Below are 18,212 nucleotides of genomic sequence, written 5' to 3'. Positions count from 1 at the left end.
GGGAGCTATGTGCATTTGTTTTCCACGGGTAATGATTCCAGTTTGTTTCTTCACCCTTGCTAGATAGAATACAAGGCCAGGAGGAGTTTGATAGTGGCATACAATAAACTTGGGCTGCTTATCGTGTGCCGTGTGCTGGGTTAGGTTAGGGATTCCAAGATCATAGAATATGGTCCTTGCCTTAAAGAGACTTCCAAAATCTGGGGAGGGCACTGTTTAGCAAAGAGCTATTTCAACTAAACAGGCATGGTTTCATGGAAGATGGCAACAGCTATCCAGCACAGCAGCAGAACTATCTTAGAGTCTTGTAGAACAAGGCCACAGTGAAGATAGTTCTGGTCTTGGGGAAATAATTATGGTTATAGTCATTTAGCTATAATAATTAATAATAATAATAATAATCGCACATGACAATTCTGTACCCTCTCCTTGACTCAAGAACTAGCTTAGTCAGGAGGGAGTAAGTTATTTTGTCCAAACCAGAACACTCTGTTCCCGGAGCCTCGGTCTGATGTGAATGTCTCCGCATGTCTTCCTGTAGGCTCTTCCTTTATTATGTGCTCTTTTATGGTGACTTCAGTGTCTTCTGTGGTCCCAAGTATCTAGGTAGACCCAGCTTCATTTTGGCAATCCCATCTGCAGAGTTTTGCTGACGGGAGTATCTCTTTCATGGCTGTGTCAGACACACACAGGACTCTTCCTAGCTTTAGCCATCTCCTTTACCGTCACAATCACAGAACAGGATTTGAGCTTTGTAGTCATCTACTTGCTGAATTTAGAGAGAATTTTAAGAATACTTTGTGACAGCTGATAGCACGTGAATTTTAAACCTGTCATGACCCTGGTAATCTGAAAGGTGAGTGTGTGTCACTTGAAAGGAAGGGAGAAGAGAGGCAGGCAGGCAAAGGAACAGAGCATTAAGTAAGGCTCCCTCGGCTAGCTGTCAGCAGAGCGGAGCCGAGCCGAGAGTGGAGAGCATGTGATTGCCAGCGTTGCTCTTCTCTCATTAAACCTGTGATCACTCTTAGCAAATGTAGAAGCACTAGACATGGTATCTCGCTTTTCTTCTTGCTTTTTAAATCAAATTCCTGATGAGAGCAATGCAGAGTTTAAGAGGAATACAGGCCACCACGGCAAGGAAAACATGGTATGGGAAGCCTGAAGCAGTGGGTCACATTGGACCCACGGTCAGGAAACAGTGACAAAAACTGATGCCCAGCTGGCCGCCTCCTCCTTTCCTCTGTCGAGGACCACATGGGATGGTGCCACCCCCAGTTCTAATCTTTCATTAAACCTCCCTGGAAACAGCCTCACGGACATACCCAGGAACTTTTTTTGTAGCTAAGTTGGCAAGGAACGTTAACCATGTCACGACCATGACCCTGCTGGACTGTCCGCTGCCAGCCACCTCTCCTGGCTTCCCTGCAGTCCATGTGCTGGGCTTCCCTGCAGCACAGCAGTGCTTCTGCGGGACCATGGTTCTAAGCAGCACTCTCCAGCAGAGAAGCTGTGTGACACATGTTTGTTACAACTAGCACACTCTCAGATGAGTCTGAGATGCACTGCGCAAGATGAAATGGGGCTCCCGCACCCCACTCTAGTGACAGAACTTCTTAGAGTGAATCCTTACCAGGAGTTATTAAGAGGAGGCCACAGTTGCTAGAAAGCTCTTGTCAATAAAAACCTAGTATCGATTAGCCTGCTTATAATATTTTTCTTATAGAAAGTATTTTATAATATTAATGAATTGAACAAAAAGTGTTTTGTTCAGTACTCTGATAGGAATTAAATCTCACTTTTGAAATAATTGGTGTCCATTGGTTATTGAGTAAAATACAGCCATGCCAGAATTCTGAGTACAATAAAATATGTGCCTAGCATTATGTGTTTCAAAGTGAGAAAGATCCTTTCAGCTAGGTTTTGGTTGAAGGAGGTGTTTTTATCTCCTGTTTAACTGAAAGGGCAAAGTGTTCTCCATTAATAGTATTCGATCTGTATTTTACTTTTATTTATATATGCTTCATTTTATTGTTTTATTTCCCAAGATATCATATGCATTAAACTTTTAAAAATTATATTTACTTAACTGGTGAGATGGCTCAGTGGATTAAGGCAATGCTGCTAAGCCTGACAGCCTCAATTTAATCTCTGGAAGCTGCATGGTAGAAGGAGAAAACCTTCTTCCTTACATTGTTCTCTGATCTCCATATGTTCTGTAGTACGCGCATAAGCATACACATATATACGCACACACACACATGTAAATAAATAAGTGTAGGAAAAAATTAAAATTTAGCTTACCATCTCCCGCTTCACTTAACTACCCACTGTAGACACTCCTTACATTAATAACAATACTCTGTCATATTGTCTCTTCAGGAAACAGACGTGGTGCCAGATACCAGACTTCTGGACAAGTTTAGCCAGATTACCCCTCAGCTCTTCACCCCACTGGATGGTACCACGCAGAGTCCACCCCTGGAGATTTTATATATCCTAGACTTCTTCATCGCTCTGGCAATTTGTAACACGGTGGTGGTTTCTGCTCCTAACCAGCCTCGGCAAAAGGTAACCTCTAGTGCAAATGAGGATTTGCTCAGCAGTGGACAATGTGGGGGTTACGTGCGTCTGTAGTGGTCTTGTTATGCGAAGATAGTGGGTGTGCAAACCATCTACTCGGAACTTTTCTTGGTTCCGCACTTACACATACTCTAAGAGATTCACTGGTGCTAAGGTGTCTAGTCCTCGCAGCCCCAGGAGCTAAGGACTCTGGCTCTGTTCTTTGGCATCTTAAAGATGCCTTGGAAGGATTTCACCAGGATTGCAAAACCAGTGAGTGTATGGGGGTGGGGGTTGAGCCGAGAGAGTGGGACACTGGGCTCACTCTGTCACTTGCCGAGGACAGAATCACTGATGGGAACTTTTGCTTTGCCTTCACTGCCTTACTAAATTGAAGCTGTCTGTGAGCCTTCTGAGACCCCTAACATCATATCTATGACATCAAACAAAGTCTAAAGCGTTAATTTAATGGTCCCGACTCTGACGAGCTTTCTTCATGTACCAGCTAGGTTTGTTTTAACTCAGTCTACCCGTTTTCCAGTGTGAGTGTGATGTGCCGGGATTCAGCAGTTCCTCAGTAGAGTTGTAGCTTACAGCTCACGGAAAATTCATTTTCCACTTAAGAAGGCAGACACTGTAGAGCCCGGTGATCTAGCGAGGCGTGCTAGCCTCCTGGTGTATCTTGCCTTTCCCACACATCCACTTAAAATTCAATTTACAGCAAAAGCCAATTAAATTTTAATTTTCCAACCGATCATTTTCTTTTGGCAACTTCAGAGGTGGGAGCTTTAACATAAAAGTAATTCACTTCCAATTAAGCTGCACCTGATCGGAGAGACTTCATTTTACATGGTGTTGCCTGGGAAGATGCTCTGGAAAAGCGATTATGTAACTAGAGAATAAACAGCGGGATTCATGAAAAGTTGTACTACACAATACTTTACACCAGTCTTCAAAGTTGGTACCTTTTGGTGTTTTCTTCCTACAAAGTATTGTTGATGTCCTAAAGGATATGTACTGCTTTACTGCTTGGAATAAAATCTTTGGAGACATCAAGAGCCCCTGGTTCTCCCAGATTCTTAGGGTAGGGAGAGGAAGGGATCATCCTGTGAGAAACCGAGACTTCACCATGCAGATGCTTGTCCTGCTTTACGTCTGAGTCACTGATGACATCAAAGACTGATCAGCAAGAGCCCTTCCATATGAAGTTAGTTTCTGAAGAAAACATTTTAATCCTCCACGTACTTCTGAATGAATAAATTTTAGAATCCATTTTATGGTAGGCATGAAACTATAAGCTAAATCCCTGATACTAGAAGTATAAAATATGACAGGGTACAAATAAGAACAAACTGTGAGCAAGTAAGGAGTTAAAATCACGTGATGATGTGGATAAGTTCCTCTTTAACTGGCTTTCATTTACCGGCCAGTTTTGTTGTAAATGTTAAGATGAGAACCTTTTATAGGCTCTGAAAAGAGAAAGGAAAGATGTATTCTGCTAGCCTCCCATGAACTTGGTGATGTGTGGTCTTGTTTTTTTGTTCTTCTATCTTTTATTCTTTATCTTTTATCTTTTTATTACTGTTTTCTGAACTTTTCCTGTAATACTCCCAAAGCATTGAACTTCTTTAATAATATATCCATGCTGTCTATAAACATCACTTTAAAATAAATTTCAAGACATTTTGTTTTGATATTGATTATTTAATTAATTTGAATTCTTAATTTAGTGGTGGTGGATTGTTTCATAGCTGATTCTTTGAGACAGGGTCTCATTGTGGAGTCCAGGCTGGCTTTGTATTGGGGTCCTCCTGCCTCTGCCTTCCAAGTACTGAGGTTATCTGCAAGCACTCCTGCGCCAGGTTCCATTGGCTTTCAGTTGCAATTGCTAAGCTCTGCCAATAAAGATTATACACATTATACATGTGGAATTATTTCCTTAGAACGAAATCTATAACAAAGGCCAATATTAGCATTTTGTATCCTTTGTTTCCAGTTGTTAGAGGAATGTATAATGCCATTGTGTGTGGCACATTCTTGTCTCCGGTGGCTTTTATGTCTTTCTGTTTGCTGTGGAATTTCTAGGGAGAAAGCAGATTGACAGTTAAGACAGTCATAACTTTTTCATGTCTCATTTTCCCCCAGTTGGACTTGGGGATAACTCATGTCTCATTTTTCCGTCAGTTGTGATGACCTAATTTTGTACATGTGTTTGAATCCTCCCTCATTATCTTTCCTAGATTGGGCTCTCCTCACTGACTGGAATGCCCATCAAATCTTTGGAAGAGATTAAAAACATCTTCCAGAAGTTGTCTGTCCGGAGATCAAGTTCACCATCTCTTGCCGGTGGGAAGGACCCGACATCTGGGACTCCTTCTGCCTTTGTGAGCAGAATCTCTTTTTTTAATCGAACAAAACTGTCACCTCCTATGGAGGATGAGTCTTCCCAGATGGGTGAAAGCTCCCTGGCCAGTAATTCATCATGCTGTACAGAAACTGAGGCACGAAACAGTGCTGCAGGACTCACCGTTGGCTCGGCTGAAGCCCTAGCTGGGCCACCGCCCTTGGCCTCCAACCTGTGCTATGAAGCTGAGAGTCCAGATGAAGCAGCCTTGGTGTACGCCGCCAGGGCTTACCATTGTACTTTACAGTCTCGGACCCCAGAGCAGGTCATGGTGGACTTCGCTGCTTTGGGCTCATTAACATTTCAACTGTTACACATCCTGCCTTTTGACTCGGTAAGGAAAAGAATGTCAGTGGTGGTCCGGCATCCTCTTTCCAAAGAAGTCGTGGTGTATACAAAGGGCGCCGATTCTGTGATCATGGAGCTGCTGTCAGTGGCTGCCCCAGGTAGGCTCACACAGTTGTCGTGGTGGCCACCAGGAGGGCTGGGGAGTCAGCCGCCACTCCCAAGTCTTTGGGTAAAGGCTATGAAGACGCACTTGGAAAGGGAAAAGGCTGCCTAGGGCTGGGTGGGAAGGCAGAGGGCTTCTGAAGCTGTAGAAACCATGGTTGTTTATATCTGAAATCCATCATTAGCTGTGCCTCTGTAAGGCTGCATGTTTGGGGAAATGGATTTCATAAACCTTTTGATGGGCTCCTGAGAACCCTACTGTTGCTCTGTTGTGAAATCAGGACGAGCCCATGGCCTACCAAGGGAGGTGTGCCCAGGAGAACAGGAAGGGCTGACCCATCATGACAGCATTTGTATCAAAGCTTTGCCACTTCCTCTGCCCAGGAAGAGAGAATCAAAGTGAAGAATTCTGCTGCTGACTTCCTTCCCTAGACACACAGTTGAGATTCAAAGCAAAAATGCCTTTTGTTTATTATGGATTAAACTGTCATTTTTCAAAGGGAATAAAAAAGTCTAATTGGGCAGCCTGGCAGGAATAAAGATTTTCTGTTCGTGGTTTCAGATGGAACAAACCTGGAAAAGCAGCAGAAAATAATAAGGGAGAAGACTCAGAGCCACCTGGATGAGTACGCCAAACGGGGGCTGCGCACCTTGTGTATCGCTAAGAAGGTGAGACTGCCCAGCGTACTCCAGGCTCGCCACTTCTGGTTTGCCCATCATCACTGAAAATGAGTGGGCGTTAGACCTCAGTTCCAGTCCAGATACTAGGGAGGTTCCTTGGACTAGGGCTGTTAGGAAAAAAAATCTAAGACGGGCAGCTCCACTGGCGCAAAGAAATCCAATTAGGTCAGATCAAACCAAATTAAAATGCCCATCCGTTTATTAAATACGGTTCTCTCGGGTGGCCGAGCGCATGGTGGGGAGACAGGAAAACGGGGAGCACATGCAAAACCCGGAACCACGTGCTTCTCCTCTGGGAGCCCACTTAAATACCCTGTGGGGGTGGTCCTGACCCTCCTGTCGGGTCCTGGTATCCTGGGATTTGAAGTCCAGACCAATGAAACTCCCAGGCCAGGGGGCTGTGATGGATGCCGGGGGCTGGGATGGATGCCGGGGGCTAGGATGGATGGGGGGGGGGCTGGGATGGATGCGGGGGGGGGGCTGGGATGGATCCGGGGGGTGGGGGCTGGGATGGATGCCGGGGGCTGGGATGGATGGGGGGGCTGGGATGGATGGGGGGGCTGGGATGGATGCTGGGGGCTGGGGTTTCACTCCCGACTTAACAAGGGTCCCCTTATGTAGCCTCTCCATTCTATATACTACTGGGTTAGGTTTCTGTGTCCCCAAAGGTTTTTGGCAGGTACCTGAGTGTTCTAATCTCAGAATTCTTGCACCTCTCATGCATCCCACATTACATACAAGGGGCTTTGCGTGGAAACAGTTATTTTTCTGGAAGTAAAATCCCAACATCTTATTATATTTCCCCCAGAACCTTTTGTATAATGCCCCCCCTAGTTAGCGTTAAATGTGATTTGAAAAAAATAACCAGAGAGAAGCCTTCATTTTTCTCTCACAAAGCGTTGGTAGGTTTGCTTTGTCTTGTTTTCTATCTGCCCATAAATTGATCTTTCAATTCATCTTGGCAGGTTTTTCCCCCAGTTTTGGCTGTTCTTTACCGAAAGCAGTCCTTGAGACACGGCCTGTCATTTCTAAATGAAAGGTTGAATAGCAAGAAATAACCAGAGCCTCAGGAGTGATTTGGGGACTTTTATTGCCAAAACCTCTCATTTGACTAGTTCTTAGTTATTGTGGGAGGCAAAGTGGAACTAGCTCTGTTGGGACCTCCAAGGAACCCAGGCAACGAGCTGCATGAAGGATCAAATGCCGCTATGGTACAACTCAGGAAGAGCGGGGAGTTCATGCTCTGGCTTCTCACTTGGATGTAGTCCAATAGATGGTATGTTTCCCCCAGATCAAATTACCTGGCAGGAAAAAAAGGAGTATATGGGAGAAAAATTGCTTAGCCCCCTCCACTCAGCCCTGCTTTTAAGACCCGAAATGCAAATTCACCCGTGATGGCAACTAAAAATAGGAAGACTCTGGTTCCTTCTCCAAGAATTGTGTAAAGTTTTGTTAGGTTCAAGACCTTGGTTTCCTAGAGGGCACCTCTCACTTTACCTTTTCTGAAGCTTAACCATATGAATGAATCTTCAAAGACCTCTGATGTGCTGGTGGCTGGGGCATCCCTCAAATAAACAATCTTGAGGACATTTTCTTAGCTGCACCATTAGAATGCTCCCAGATTGAACCACCAACAAGAGGCCTGTTCCACCTTCTTATGTCCTGCTTTAATTAAATAGGTTAAGCCCCTTTTACCAAAGATCATGCTTAAAATGTCCCGAGAAGTCTAAGCTGTGATATTTCTCCATCAGCAGACTTGCGTTTGCTTGATCAGAGTTTGGGAATCCAGTGTCTTTGTGCTGAAGGGATATGGGTCAGACACAAGTGGGCCCAGAGTGGGAAATTTAGTAATGAAGTTGTTGGCATGGAATTTTGCCACCTGTCAGTCCTGGCAAGATACTGCAAAGTTAAATGGCCTGACTCCTGGCCTCTTTTCTTCCTCTCCTAGGTTATGAGTGACCCTGAATATACAGAGTGGCTGAGGGATCACTTTTTAGCTGAAACCAGTATCGACAACAGGGAAGAACTGCTAGTTGAGTCTGCCATGCGACTGGAGACCAAACTCACGTTACTCGGTAGGGAAAAGGTGCTGTAGCCCCCGAGCAGAGAGATTCGCCTATAAATCCACTCTTCTCCAGTCCCCTTGATCTAGAAGCATGCGTGCTTCTCACTACTGTGTCCGCTCTGATCTCTTCTCGTGTTCAGTGCCTTCAGACCTGTGGTCCACTTCGGTTTGCCTATGGTGGGAACAGGGTAGGCATTCTTGGAGTGTAAAGCCAAACAAACATCCGAGTCTGAGAGGAGGGTTTTGTAAGTGTCTTGCAAGGGATTGAGTGAAGTCTCAGATATATGTTGTCTTCTTACATCTTTACAGCAGACATATGTCTTATTTAGAAGAACTATGACCCAGAACAGCGCAGTGACGTGTTCTTGCTCAAAGGCTTAGACATGAGCTGAAGAGCAAGAAGCTCATTCCCCCACATATAGCGTCCATGTCCTTTATTCTGTACCTGCAAGTGAGCTTGGAGGCTCTTTTTCTTCTTCTCTTTCCTGATCCCAACCCAAACTGCACAATGGACATCTCTCATATCAGGGTGAGAATCACTTAAAGAACTAGAAACAGTCCAGGGCTGTTGGTCTGTATGTGACCGTGACACTGGAGTTGCTGAAAGTCTGCTGAGTCACTCTGAGGGGCCATCCAGTTCCGAAACACTGCTCGGAGCATGAGATGTAGATTCTGATAGAAGGACTGAGCGCCAAGAGAGCCCCTCTGAGCTCCATGCCTCAGTCTAGGTAGAAACATGATCTCACTTAAATCTGTCAAGTATATTGTCATGTACCTTTAAAACATTAATAATTACTTTATGATGGCTAAGTAGCTTAGATGCATGCTTCCTAATCTGCATTTGCAAATGAAATAAGACTCTGGGTTTAATGCCAAAACTCATTTGGCAGCAAAATCACACCCGAAATGATGTAGCGCTATTTTTAGTATTGATACTCTAATTAGCATGAAAATCTGCGAGTTTTTCTATAGGAATATAAATATGTGTGACTAACAGGTATTGCAAAATAGAAAATGTATACCACATCACTGGTGGGAAAGACATGAATTCCAAAGCACGTCTGGGCTGCATCCAGTTCCAGAAAAGGACACTGTGCACTGACATTACGAAAGATCATCCAAGCCAGGCGGTGGTGGCACACGACTTTAATCCCAGCACTCAGGAGGCAGAGGCAGGCAGATCTCTGTGAGTTCGAGGCCAGCCTGGTCTTCAGAACGAGTTCCAGGACAGAGCTGTTACACAGAGAAACCCTGTCTTAAGGGGTGGGGGGAGCATCCCTAACAGACATTGTATCTTGTCGCCAAGAGGGTTCTTTAAGAGCCTGCCCTCACCTTTGGAAGTTTCATAGAACTGTAGAACTCAGGGCAAGGTTATTCAAAGCAGAGAATCGGCTTTTTAATTTGTAGATAAGAATATGAGCCAAAAGGAGAATGAGTTGGATAACTCCACAATCCTTAGTATTTTATGTCTACTCAGCTGCTTTCTTTGGCTCTCTGGAAGCTGCTGGAGCAGTTTATATATAGTTCAGGACTGAGTGTCCCATGGATACGATTCAATGAGTGGCCTCTTGAGTCCTAGCTGGCTCTGATTTCTAAGCAACCTTTTTTTTGCGGTTTGATTACTTTTCAGGTGCTACCGGCATTGAAGACCGTCTGCAGGAGGGAGTTCCTGAGACAATAGAAGCCCTTCACAAAGCTGGCATCAAGATCTGGATGCTGACAGGGGACAAGCAGGAGACAGCTGTCAACATAGCTTATGCATGCAAACTCCTGGAGCCAGATGACAAGCTCTTCATCCTCAATACACAGAGTAAAGTATGCACGATGATGCTGAGCCAAATACTCTTTTAACTCAAAAGCCGATGGGGCATGGGGCGATTGATGTATGCAAGGAAAAAGAAAGCTCATCTGACCGTCTTCAGCCTTCGATGTTATGCTCCCAGGTGACCTTGCTCGTATTGGGGAGGATACCATAGTTTTTCTAAAAGCCTTATTCAGAGGCATCATGGATGAATACAAGCATTAGAAAAAAAGGCCTTCCCTTTTTATTTGGGGTACCCCTCTCCCCATTCTCACTGTATGGCCAGGGAGTTGACAAAACAGACAAAAATGAGAATATATCTATATATATGAAATTTTTGAGACAGGGACCTACCTCCATTTCAAGTTGGAAGAAGGTAGTAATTTTTGTTAGTAACTAGATATTTTTATGATCAATTTTAAAATTAGGCTCTCAGTGTAATCCTGCCCTCTAGTGGTAAATTTAGATACTGCTCCTAAGAATACTCAACATTTGTAGAAATGAAGGGGATGTGGTGCTAAAGCAAAGCTAGTTGAAAAGATTTTGGATAGCCCATTATTTATTTATTTGTTGTTTGTTTGTTTGTTTAAGCTACAGTTAATCACTAGGATGGATATTTGAATAAGTAAGTGGGCATTTCACACACGGCTCCTAGCAGAGAGATACATCCCGAGATGTGTACATACTGTTTATTTTGCTTGAAAGCTCCACCTGCCTCCTCGCTGCCGTGTGAAAGCCATCACTCTGTGACAGCATCCTGACTTTGTGATGTCCTCTGTAGCCACCTCATGGAAGCAGGTTCTGCAGACGCTGCCAATTTTGGGTAGCTGTTTTATGGCTAAGCCTCTAGTGACACTCATCTCTGTAATGTATCTTGAGAACAGTGCCCTTATCCAACACAGACTGAGTTCTCTCTTATGGCAGACCTGGGGCCACATTCATAACCAACAGCCACGGTGGTGGCGCACGCCTTTAATCCCAGCACTCGGGAGGCAGAGGCAGACGGATCTCTGTGAGTTCGAGGCCAGCCTGGTCTACAAGAGCTAGTTCCAGGACAGGCTCCAAAGCCACAGAGAAACTCTATCTCAAAAAACCAAAAAAATAAAAAAATACATAATCAACAGTCAGTACCCAGTACCAGCAAGGGACAGAGTCGTTTCGGTGCCTCAAAATGGATGTGCCCTGAGTGGCTAGGAAAATGTCTATCTACTGCTGACCAAGTGTAGGTTCTTGGGGAGTTATTTGCCCTGTGTGGCCTCTTCCTCCTCACCCATTGTGGACAGGAAAACCTATGCCTTGACATAGGCGAAAACGAGGAAACGTCCCCTGTCGACATCAGTCTTGTGAAGGGTTCTGTAGACTCGGGACTTCCTCCTGCAGATGGTCTCAATGCCAGCAATGCTTTAAAAAAATGCTAAATGTCTATTGAGAGATTTGGAATCCTAAAATAAAAAAATAAAATTAATTAGTGCTTATAAATGCTGCTGCCAAGCCTGGGACCTGAGTTTGGTCCCTGGAGCCAACCTACTAGGAGATAACCAGTTTTCACTACTGAAAGTTGCCATATGACCATCACGTACACCGTGGCATGGGCACACGCGTGCGCGCTCACACACACACACACACACACACACACACACATTAAATCAGTAAACAAGCAAATGAAAAATAAAATAATTATTTGTGTATTTAATTTGACTCAGAGCTTTTTAGACACAAAAAAAAGTTTTAATCTTAGAATTATAATACATGGTAATTCTTGAACATTCAAACAATGTGGAAGCCTTTTAGAAAAAAATAAAATATTAAAATCTTCCCTCAGAGAAAGCATATTGACAGTTCAAGCATCCTTCCAGATAGCTCCAAGTCTGCATGCATGGGAAACCAAGCATAACGTAGCATACCTCATGGGCCTGCAACTCCCTGCATTTCTCGGGAAAGCGCTTCCAATGTCTGTGAGAACAGCCGTGATGATCTGTGTCGTCATGAGAAGTAGGGCCTAGCATCGCTCAGGTCAGATGTGTCATTTACTCTTTGCAACCAGGGACTTTGGTCCTTAGGGACACATGGCAAGACCTGAAGACATTGTATTTGGAACATCTGAGGTAGGGTGGATGCTATTGGTTTTAGTTATCAGAGGTCAATGATGCTACCAAATATCTTGTACCTCACAGAACAACCCCCACACACAACCAAAAGATATTCTAGTCCAAATGCAAAAGATATTCTAGTCCAAATGCAAAAGATATTCTAGTCCAAATATCAGTGCCGCCGAAGAGTGAAAAGGTTGCTATAGAGTGTTTTATTTCTAGGAAATAATAAATATAACTTTAAGTGGGTCAGTCAGCTAGGTCTTCTAACTGGCGTGCTGTTAAGTTTCTAATATCTGCACCGGCTTCCCTTTGTATTAAAAAAAAATTGTGTGTATATGTGCATGCACACAAGTGTGCACACATATGCATGAGTGTGCTTGTACATGCAAAGGCCAGAGGTCAACTTCTGGTGTTGGTCCTCAGGGGCCATACCTTGGTTTGTGTGGTTTGTGTGCTTGTTTGTTTGGTTTGGGGTTTTTGTTTTTGTTTTTTGCTTTTTTGTTTGTTTTGTTTTGTTTTTGGCTGGGTCTTTCTTGGCTTGGTGCTCGCTGGTTGGATTACACTGATCTGCCTGCAAGCTCCAGGAATCTGCCTGTTTGCATCTGGCTCTGCCTCCATGTTGCCGGCCTCATAAGCAGCCCCATGCTCAGCCTTCTCACCCCACTTCTGGGCATTGAACTCAGGTGCTAAAGCTTGCAAACACTTTGCCGACAGATCTGTCTCTCTGGCTTAACTAAACTAATTTTTAGCTGGTACCTGAAAATAAAAATTACACACATTAGCAGGGTTTCATGTGGTGTTCCATGTACGGATTCTGTAATGTTTAAATCAGATTAAGTGTATTTGCTCCCTCACACATTTCTCATTTCTTTGTGATAAAAACATGTCAAACCCTTTCTTCTATTTTTTTTAAAAAACAGATATAGATAGATAGATAGATAGATAGATAGATAGATAGGCAGACAGATAGAGCTAGATATATATCTGTTGATTGTTAAAAAGCAGCAGGATTATAAAATTTATTTATAAATACACAATTTATATTGGAAGATATTTAAAACTACCACTTCAAGAAGTATTTGGTGCACTATTTGTTACTACTAATAACTAGCTTCCTATATGTGAATTTCCTATACAGCTTAAAAATCAGTGGGCATAATTTAATTTTGTTTTGTGACTCTTGGTTCAGTCACTAGTCTGTAAATATGTCCCTTTCCAATCTTCATTCCTTGGGAGTCCACAAAAGCTAAAGAGGGCTCAGATCACAAAGCCCATTCCATCTTGTGGTGAATTCTTCTGTAACATGCTAAGGAGACACTTAGCAGCCAGGTAGTTCTGGGATTTCTGACGTCATATCTGTGCGGTGACTTCATAAATTTGTATGAACTCTACTACCGGCAAAGCGAAGGCAAAACTGTATCCACTGAAAACCCTTCACCATGTCCATCTTCAGGGAGTGTGTGTGTGTGTGTGTGTGTGTGTGTGTGTGTGTTCGCATTATCATGTCCCAACATTGTTTACTGCCTCACACACACAAGATTGCTCCTTCAGTTTACATTGTATGCTTATAAAACTTTACTCCTAAGAATAACCTAACATCTTTATTAGAAGCTCTAGAAGGCTTTCCATGCATGGCCTCACTTGACAATTGTAACAAGTACACATCGACTCATTTTATAGGCAGAGACACCAGAGTATTTTGATTTTTATCAAGTATGAAACAATGATTAGCATTGAATTTGGTCTCTTCGTCATCAAGATGCTTCTATATCATACTGAGATTTGCACACTACTTAGAAACAGCCACTTCCTACAGTTGGAGTTGTATATTATGGCATTACCTTGAACCTGGTAATGAAGAGTGATTGCTATCACAAGGGGCATTCAGTTTTACTTCCTATAGGCCTGTGGTCACACACGATACATTGCCAATTGATCAACACAGGTGATTCACAGCTCTGTTATGAAGATTATATCTAGACTGTAAACTGTCCCATATACTACTAATGCTTCAAAGACTGTCTTATATTATTGTAGTTATATTATGTTCCCCTAAACACCACCTCACATTGAATATTCTGACTTTTAAAGACTACCAAGTATGCTGCTTTCTAAATTATGCCATATTATTTTCACCAAACTAAAAAAAAAAAACTTGTACAAATAGTTTTTACTATTGTAATTTTGATCAATAATGAGCATGTGTGTGTGTTTTTCATGACTGTAGAGGTAAATGGGGTCAAATTCGTTCCAAGGTTATGTAGTTGGGTAGCTCCATTGTAAAGCTGGACCTAGACTGTACGTTGTGGCGCTGTAACTAAATTTGTGAGGCTGAGTGCTGTAGAGAAGGTAAGAGCTTATTTAGCCCACAGTTTGGAAGCTCATGAGCAAGGTGCCAGCCACAGCTTCTGGTAGGTGTCCCACGGAGGAGAGCATTACATGGGCTTCTGTGCACAGATGGTGAGAGGTAAGCAAGCTCACACAGGAGGAGAGGAAGCAGGAGAGGAAGGAGAGACCAGGCCAACTCCTTTCCCCATCTGTTTCAGGAGGAACTAGTCTGTTCTTGGTAGACTAGCCCATTGCCAAAGACCAGCGCCCACTCCTTCAGGTCATTACCCCATGACCACCCACAGGGCCCCACCTCTTAAAGGTCCCAGTGCTCTTCAAACTACACTCAAAGTCATTAATCCTGGTTGCATCATACTTCCTTATCAGTTCCTGCTTTTCCTTTGTTCCTTGTATTTTATTATAAGCTAAGAAATGCTTGGTAGGCAGCACTTAAAAGTTAAAAACAATTACTCATGGGATGCTCTTCAATCAGCAAACTATTTCAAACTGGGTGTGTAGATTTAAGTCTCCTGATTCTAGACCTGAGGTCTAGCCTTAGTGATCATTTGATGCAGTGCTTTCCGGGCAAGCTGATTACTAAGCATCCTGAGTAGTTATCCCTTCAGCAAATATTAAATGAGTGTTCAAAGGACCTAAATTGTATGTCTGTGTGTGTGCATGCTTCTGCATGCGTGAGTTTATGCATGTGTTAGTGCAGGTGCACACAGAATCCAAAAGAACATGTCGGATCCCACTGAAATGAGTTACAGATATCTGTGAGCCTCTAGTGAGTGCCAGGAACTGAATTCTGATCCTCTGCAAGAGGCAGAAAATGCTCTCGGCTGCTGAGTCACCTCTCTAGCCAGGATGTGCTTTTTCTTTCACAATACAGGATTCAAATGTGACTTAGGGGATTGAGGGCGTGGCTCAGCCATGGAGCACGTGCATAGCATGTGTAAGGCCCAAGGTTCAGCCTCCAGACCAGCAACAACAAAAGCCCAGTAGAGCATAAGGGATGACTGCCCGTCAAGCATTTCCTGTGTCCTATAGAGCACAGAGGCACACCAACCTGATGTGCTGTACACCACTAAGGACATGCCGGCCAGAATGCAAGCTCCGTGAGGATGTGTTCCCTAAGCCCAGAATGCTCACTCATATGGTTTCTCAGCAAATGTTTATGAGTAGATTAATGTGTTAAACAGAAAGAAGATGAAAATGTCCCTCCCTGCCTTAGATGTCTGCATTCCAGTTGGTCCTGGCAGCACTGTTAGGACGAAGGTAGCATGTGCCTTCTGCATATGGGAAGGTTGAGGCTCAGAGAGCTTGTGTGTTTGCTTAATGCCAAACAGCTGGGAGTTGGTGGGACGACACCTGGGGGCTCTTGAGATACACTTCTGGGGAAGAGACGCAGCCTACCTGATGAAAGTCTTTTTGATGATTTTTATTATCGTCATGTTTTACAACCGCACCAGTTTCCCCTCCCTTTCCTCCTAGTCCCTCCCTTCTGCTCCCCCCGCCATCCACTCCTCTTCAGTTTCTCTTCAGAAAAGGCAGCCGCCCATGAATATCAACCAAGCATGGCATATTCAAGCTGAAGTGAGACTTGGCACTGTCGTTGGATTTCCTGTCAGACTTCCTTTGGGGTTGCTAGCCTCCAAATGATGACATGGAGACTTATTATTAATTGTGAAACCTTGCCCTTTAGCCTAGGCTTGCTGCCAACTAGCTCTTATAACTTAAATTAACCTGTTTCTATTCATCTACATTCTGCCACGTGGCTTTTTTTACCTCTCATCCATTTTGTACACCCAACTTGCTCCAAGTCTCCCTGACATCTGCCTAGATTTCATCCCGAATTCCTCTCTCTGCCCAGAAATCCCGCCTAACCTCCCCTGCTTAGCTCTTGGTCATTCACTCTTTATCAAACCAATCAGGCGCCTTAGGCAGACAAGGTAAAACAGCAACATATCTTTACAGAGTTTGCTTAAATATCCCGCAACAAGGCACTTCCCTCTTAGAAAAATCAGACAAGACAACCCAGTATAAGGAGTAGGTCCCACAAGCCAGGAAAAGAGACAGAGACAGCCCCGCTCCCATTGCTCGGAGTCCCATAAGAAGACAGAAATACAGAGCTGTGACACAGTAATGCAGAGCACCGGGAATCCTGCAGAAGAGGGGAGGAAGGATTGTAGGAGCCAGAGGGGTCGATGACATCACAGGAAAACCCACAGAATCGAACTAACCTGAGCTCATAGGGACCCATAGAGGTTGGACTGCCAACCAGAGAACCTGCATGGGACTGACGTGTTGGAACTTACATCCTACATAGACATTTTAGCTGGAGAATTGTTTGAGGTGCTTCTTCATTCTTAACCTGCCTCACGTCCACAGAAGCCCATGGAAGAACTGCAAAGCTGGGAAGTTTTGAAGTGGGCTCTTTGAAAGTAACCCATGGTTCACTACCCGAGGCAGCCCTGATCCAGCAATTGCTAGAGAAGGAGAATGAAAAATCGAGCCAATTCTCCAGTGGCACCCCAAGGTTAACTGTCTCTCGCTCTTTGTTCCAGGGTGCCTGTGAGATGCTGATGAGCACAATTTTGAAAGAACTTCAGAAGAGAACTCAAGTCTCTCCTGAGGCAGCCTCACTAGGAAAGGACTCCCGTCGTCCTCCCAACCCCCAGTGCTCTGGACGGGCTGGACTTGTTATCACTGGGAAGACCCTAGAGTTTGCCCTGCAGGAGAGTGTGCAGAGGCAGTTCCTGGAGCTGACCTCATGGTGCCAAGCTGTGGTCTGCTGCCGAGCCACGCCCCTTCAAAAGAGTGAGGTGGTGAAACTCGTTCGTAACCATCTCCACGTGATGACCTTGGCCATTGGTGAGTGGAGGTGGGAGGGTGGACACCCTGCCCGGCATTCTCCGTTGTGGGACTCCAGGGGCTAATCCTTTGCCTGTCCTTCCTTCCGTCTAACGTTATAATTCTGTATTTCCTTTTCCTGCTGTACTTTGCTTGTTGAAGGGGGGTGCTTGTTCGTCCTGGCTGCCCAGAACCGAAATAATCACAACAGAAACCATATTATTTAAATCACTGCTTGGCCCATTAGCTCTAGCTTCTTATTGGCTAACTCTTACATATGAATTTAACCCATTTCTATTAATCTGTATATGGCCTCGTGGCTGTGGCTTCACCAGCTAAAGTTCTGGCGTCCATCTCTGGCCCGGCTACATAGCTTCTCTCTCACTCCACCTCCTTTCTCCCAGCATTCAGTTTAGTTTTCCCTGCCTAGCTCTGTTCTATCAGGCCAAGCCAGTTTCTTTATTCATTAACCAATAAAAGCAACACATAGACAGAAGAACCTCCCACACCATTTGCTCCCCTCCGCTTCTGTCAGTACCATTTCCCTCCCTTCCTGCCTCCGTGATCACCAGCTGTGAAAATGGTGTTAGGGACAGAACGCATAGAACAGTATGATAATATTCTTTGGGCTATGTCTTAAACCCCAAATCAACTTAGTTACCTAGAATTAAATACTGAATCGGGAACTGAAAACTTCAGGATTTCTACCTTGAGGAAAGTTAAGTTATACAAGGACAATAAAGTGTCCATTCAATGGGTGTTTTTGAGTGACATATTTGTATCAGGATTCCCCCATCCCAGACAATAGCTATAAAGCAGTATCTGTACCTGACACCTTTCTTATAGAGCTTACATCTAGTAGGAGGGTACATAGTAGCACAAACGAATAAGCAAGTGAATGTGGAAAATATCAGTTAACTAATGCTATTGAAAAACAATAAGGAAAAGATTTGCCACTTACAGTTCAGTTCCTAGAGT

At 44.1% G+C, this 18,212-nt stretch overlaps 1 protein-coding gene across 1 annotated transcript in view; it reads left to right on the top strand.

The window, feature by feature from the left end:
* The window catches only part of Atp10d (ATPase phospholipid transporting 10D (putative)), a 96,328-nt gene that overhangs the window by 58,341 nt on the left and 19,775 nt on the right, over window positions 1-18,212 (top strand). Inside the window, exons 11-16 of the mRNA XM_038330770.1 lie at window positions 2,380-2,568; window positions 4,800-5,409; window positions 5,976-6,082; window positions 8,043-8,169; window positions 9,790-9,974; window positions 16,949-17,255. Of these exons, the coding sequence (XP_038186698.1) occupies window positions 2,380-2,568; window positions 4,800-5,409; window positions 5,976-6,082; window positions 8,043-8,169; window positions 9,790-9,974; window positions 16,949-17,255 (1,525 nt within the window). The remainder of the gene's footprint in view (window positions 1-2,379; window positions 2,569-4,799; window positions 5,410-5,975; window positions 6,083-8,042; window positions 8,170-9,789; window positions 9,975-16,948; window positions 17,256-18,212) is intronic.

The sequence above is a fragment of the Arvicola amphibius genome, chromosome 1, assembly GCF_903992535.2.
Source record: "Arvicola amphibius chromosome 1, mArvAmp1.2, whole genome shotgun sequence".
Lineage (NCBI taxonomy): Eukaryota > Metazoa > Chordata > Mammalia > Rodentia > Cricetidae > Arvicola > Arvicola amphibius.
The sequence above is the reverse complement of the archived record's forward strand: the minus strand, read 5'-3'. Positions and strand labels throughout refer to the sequence as shown.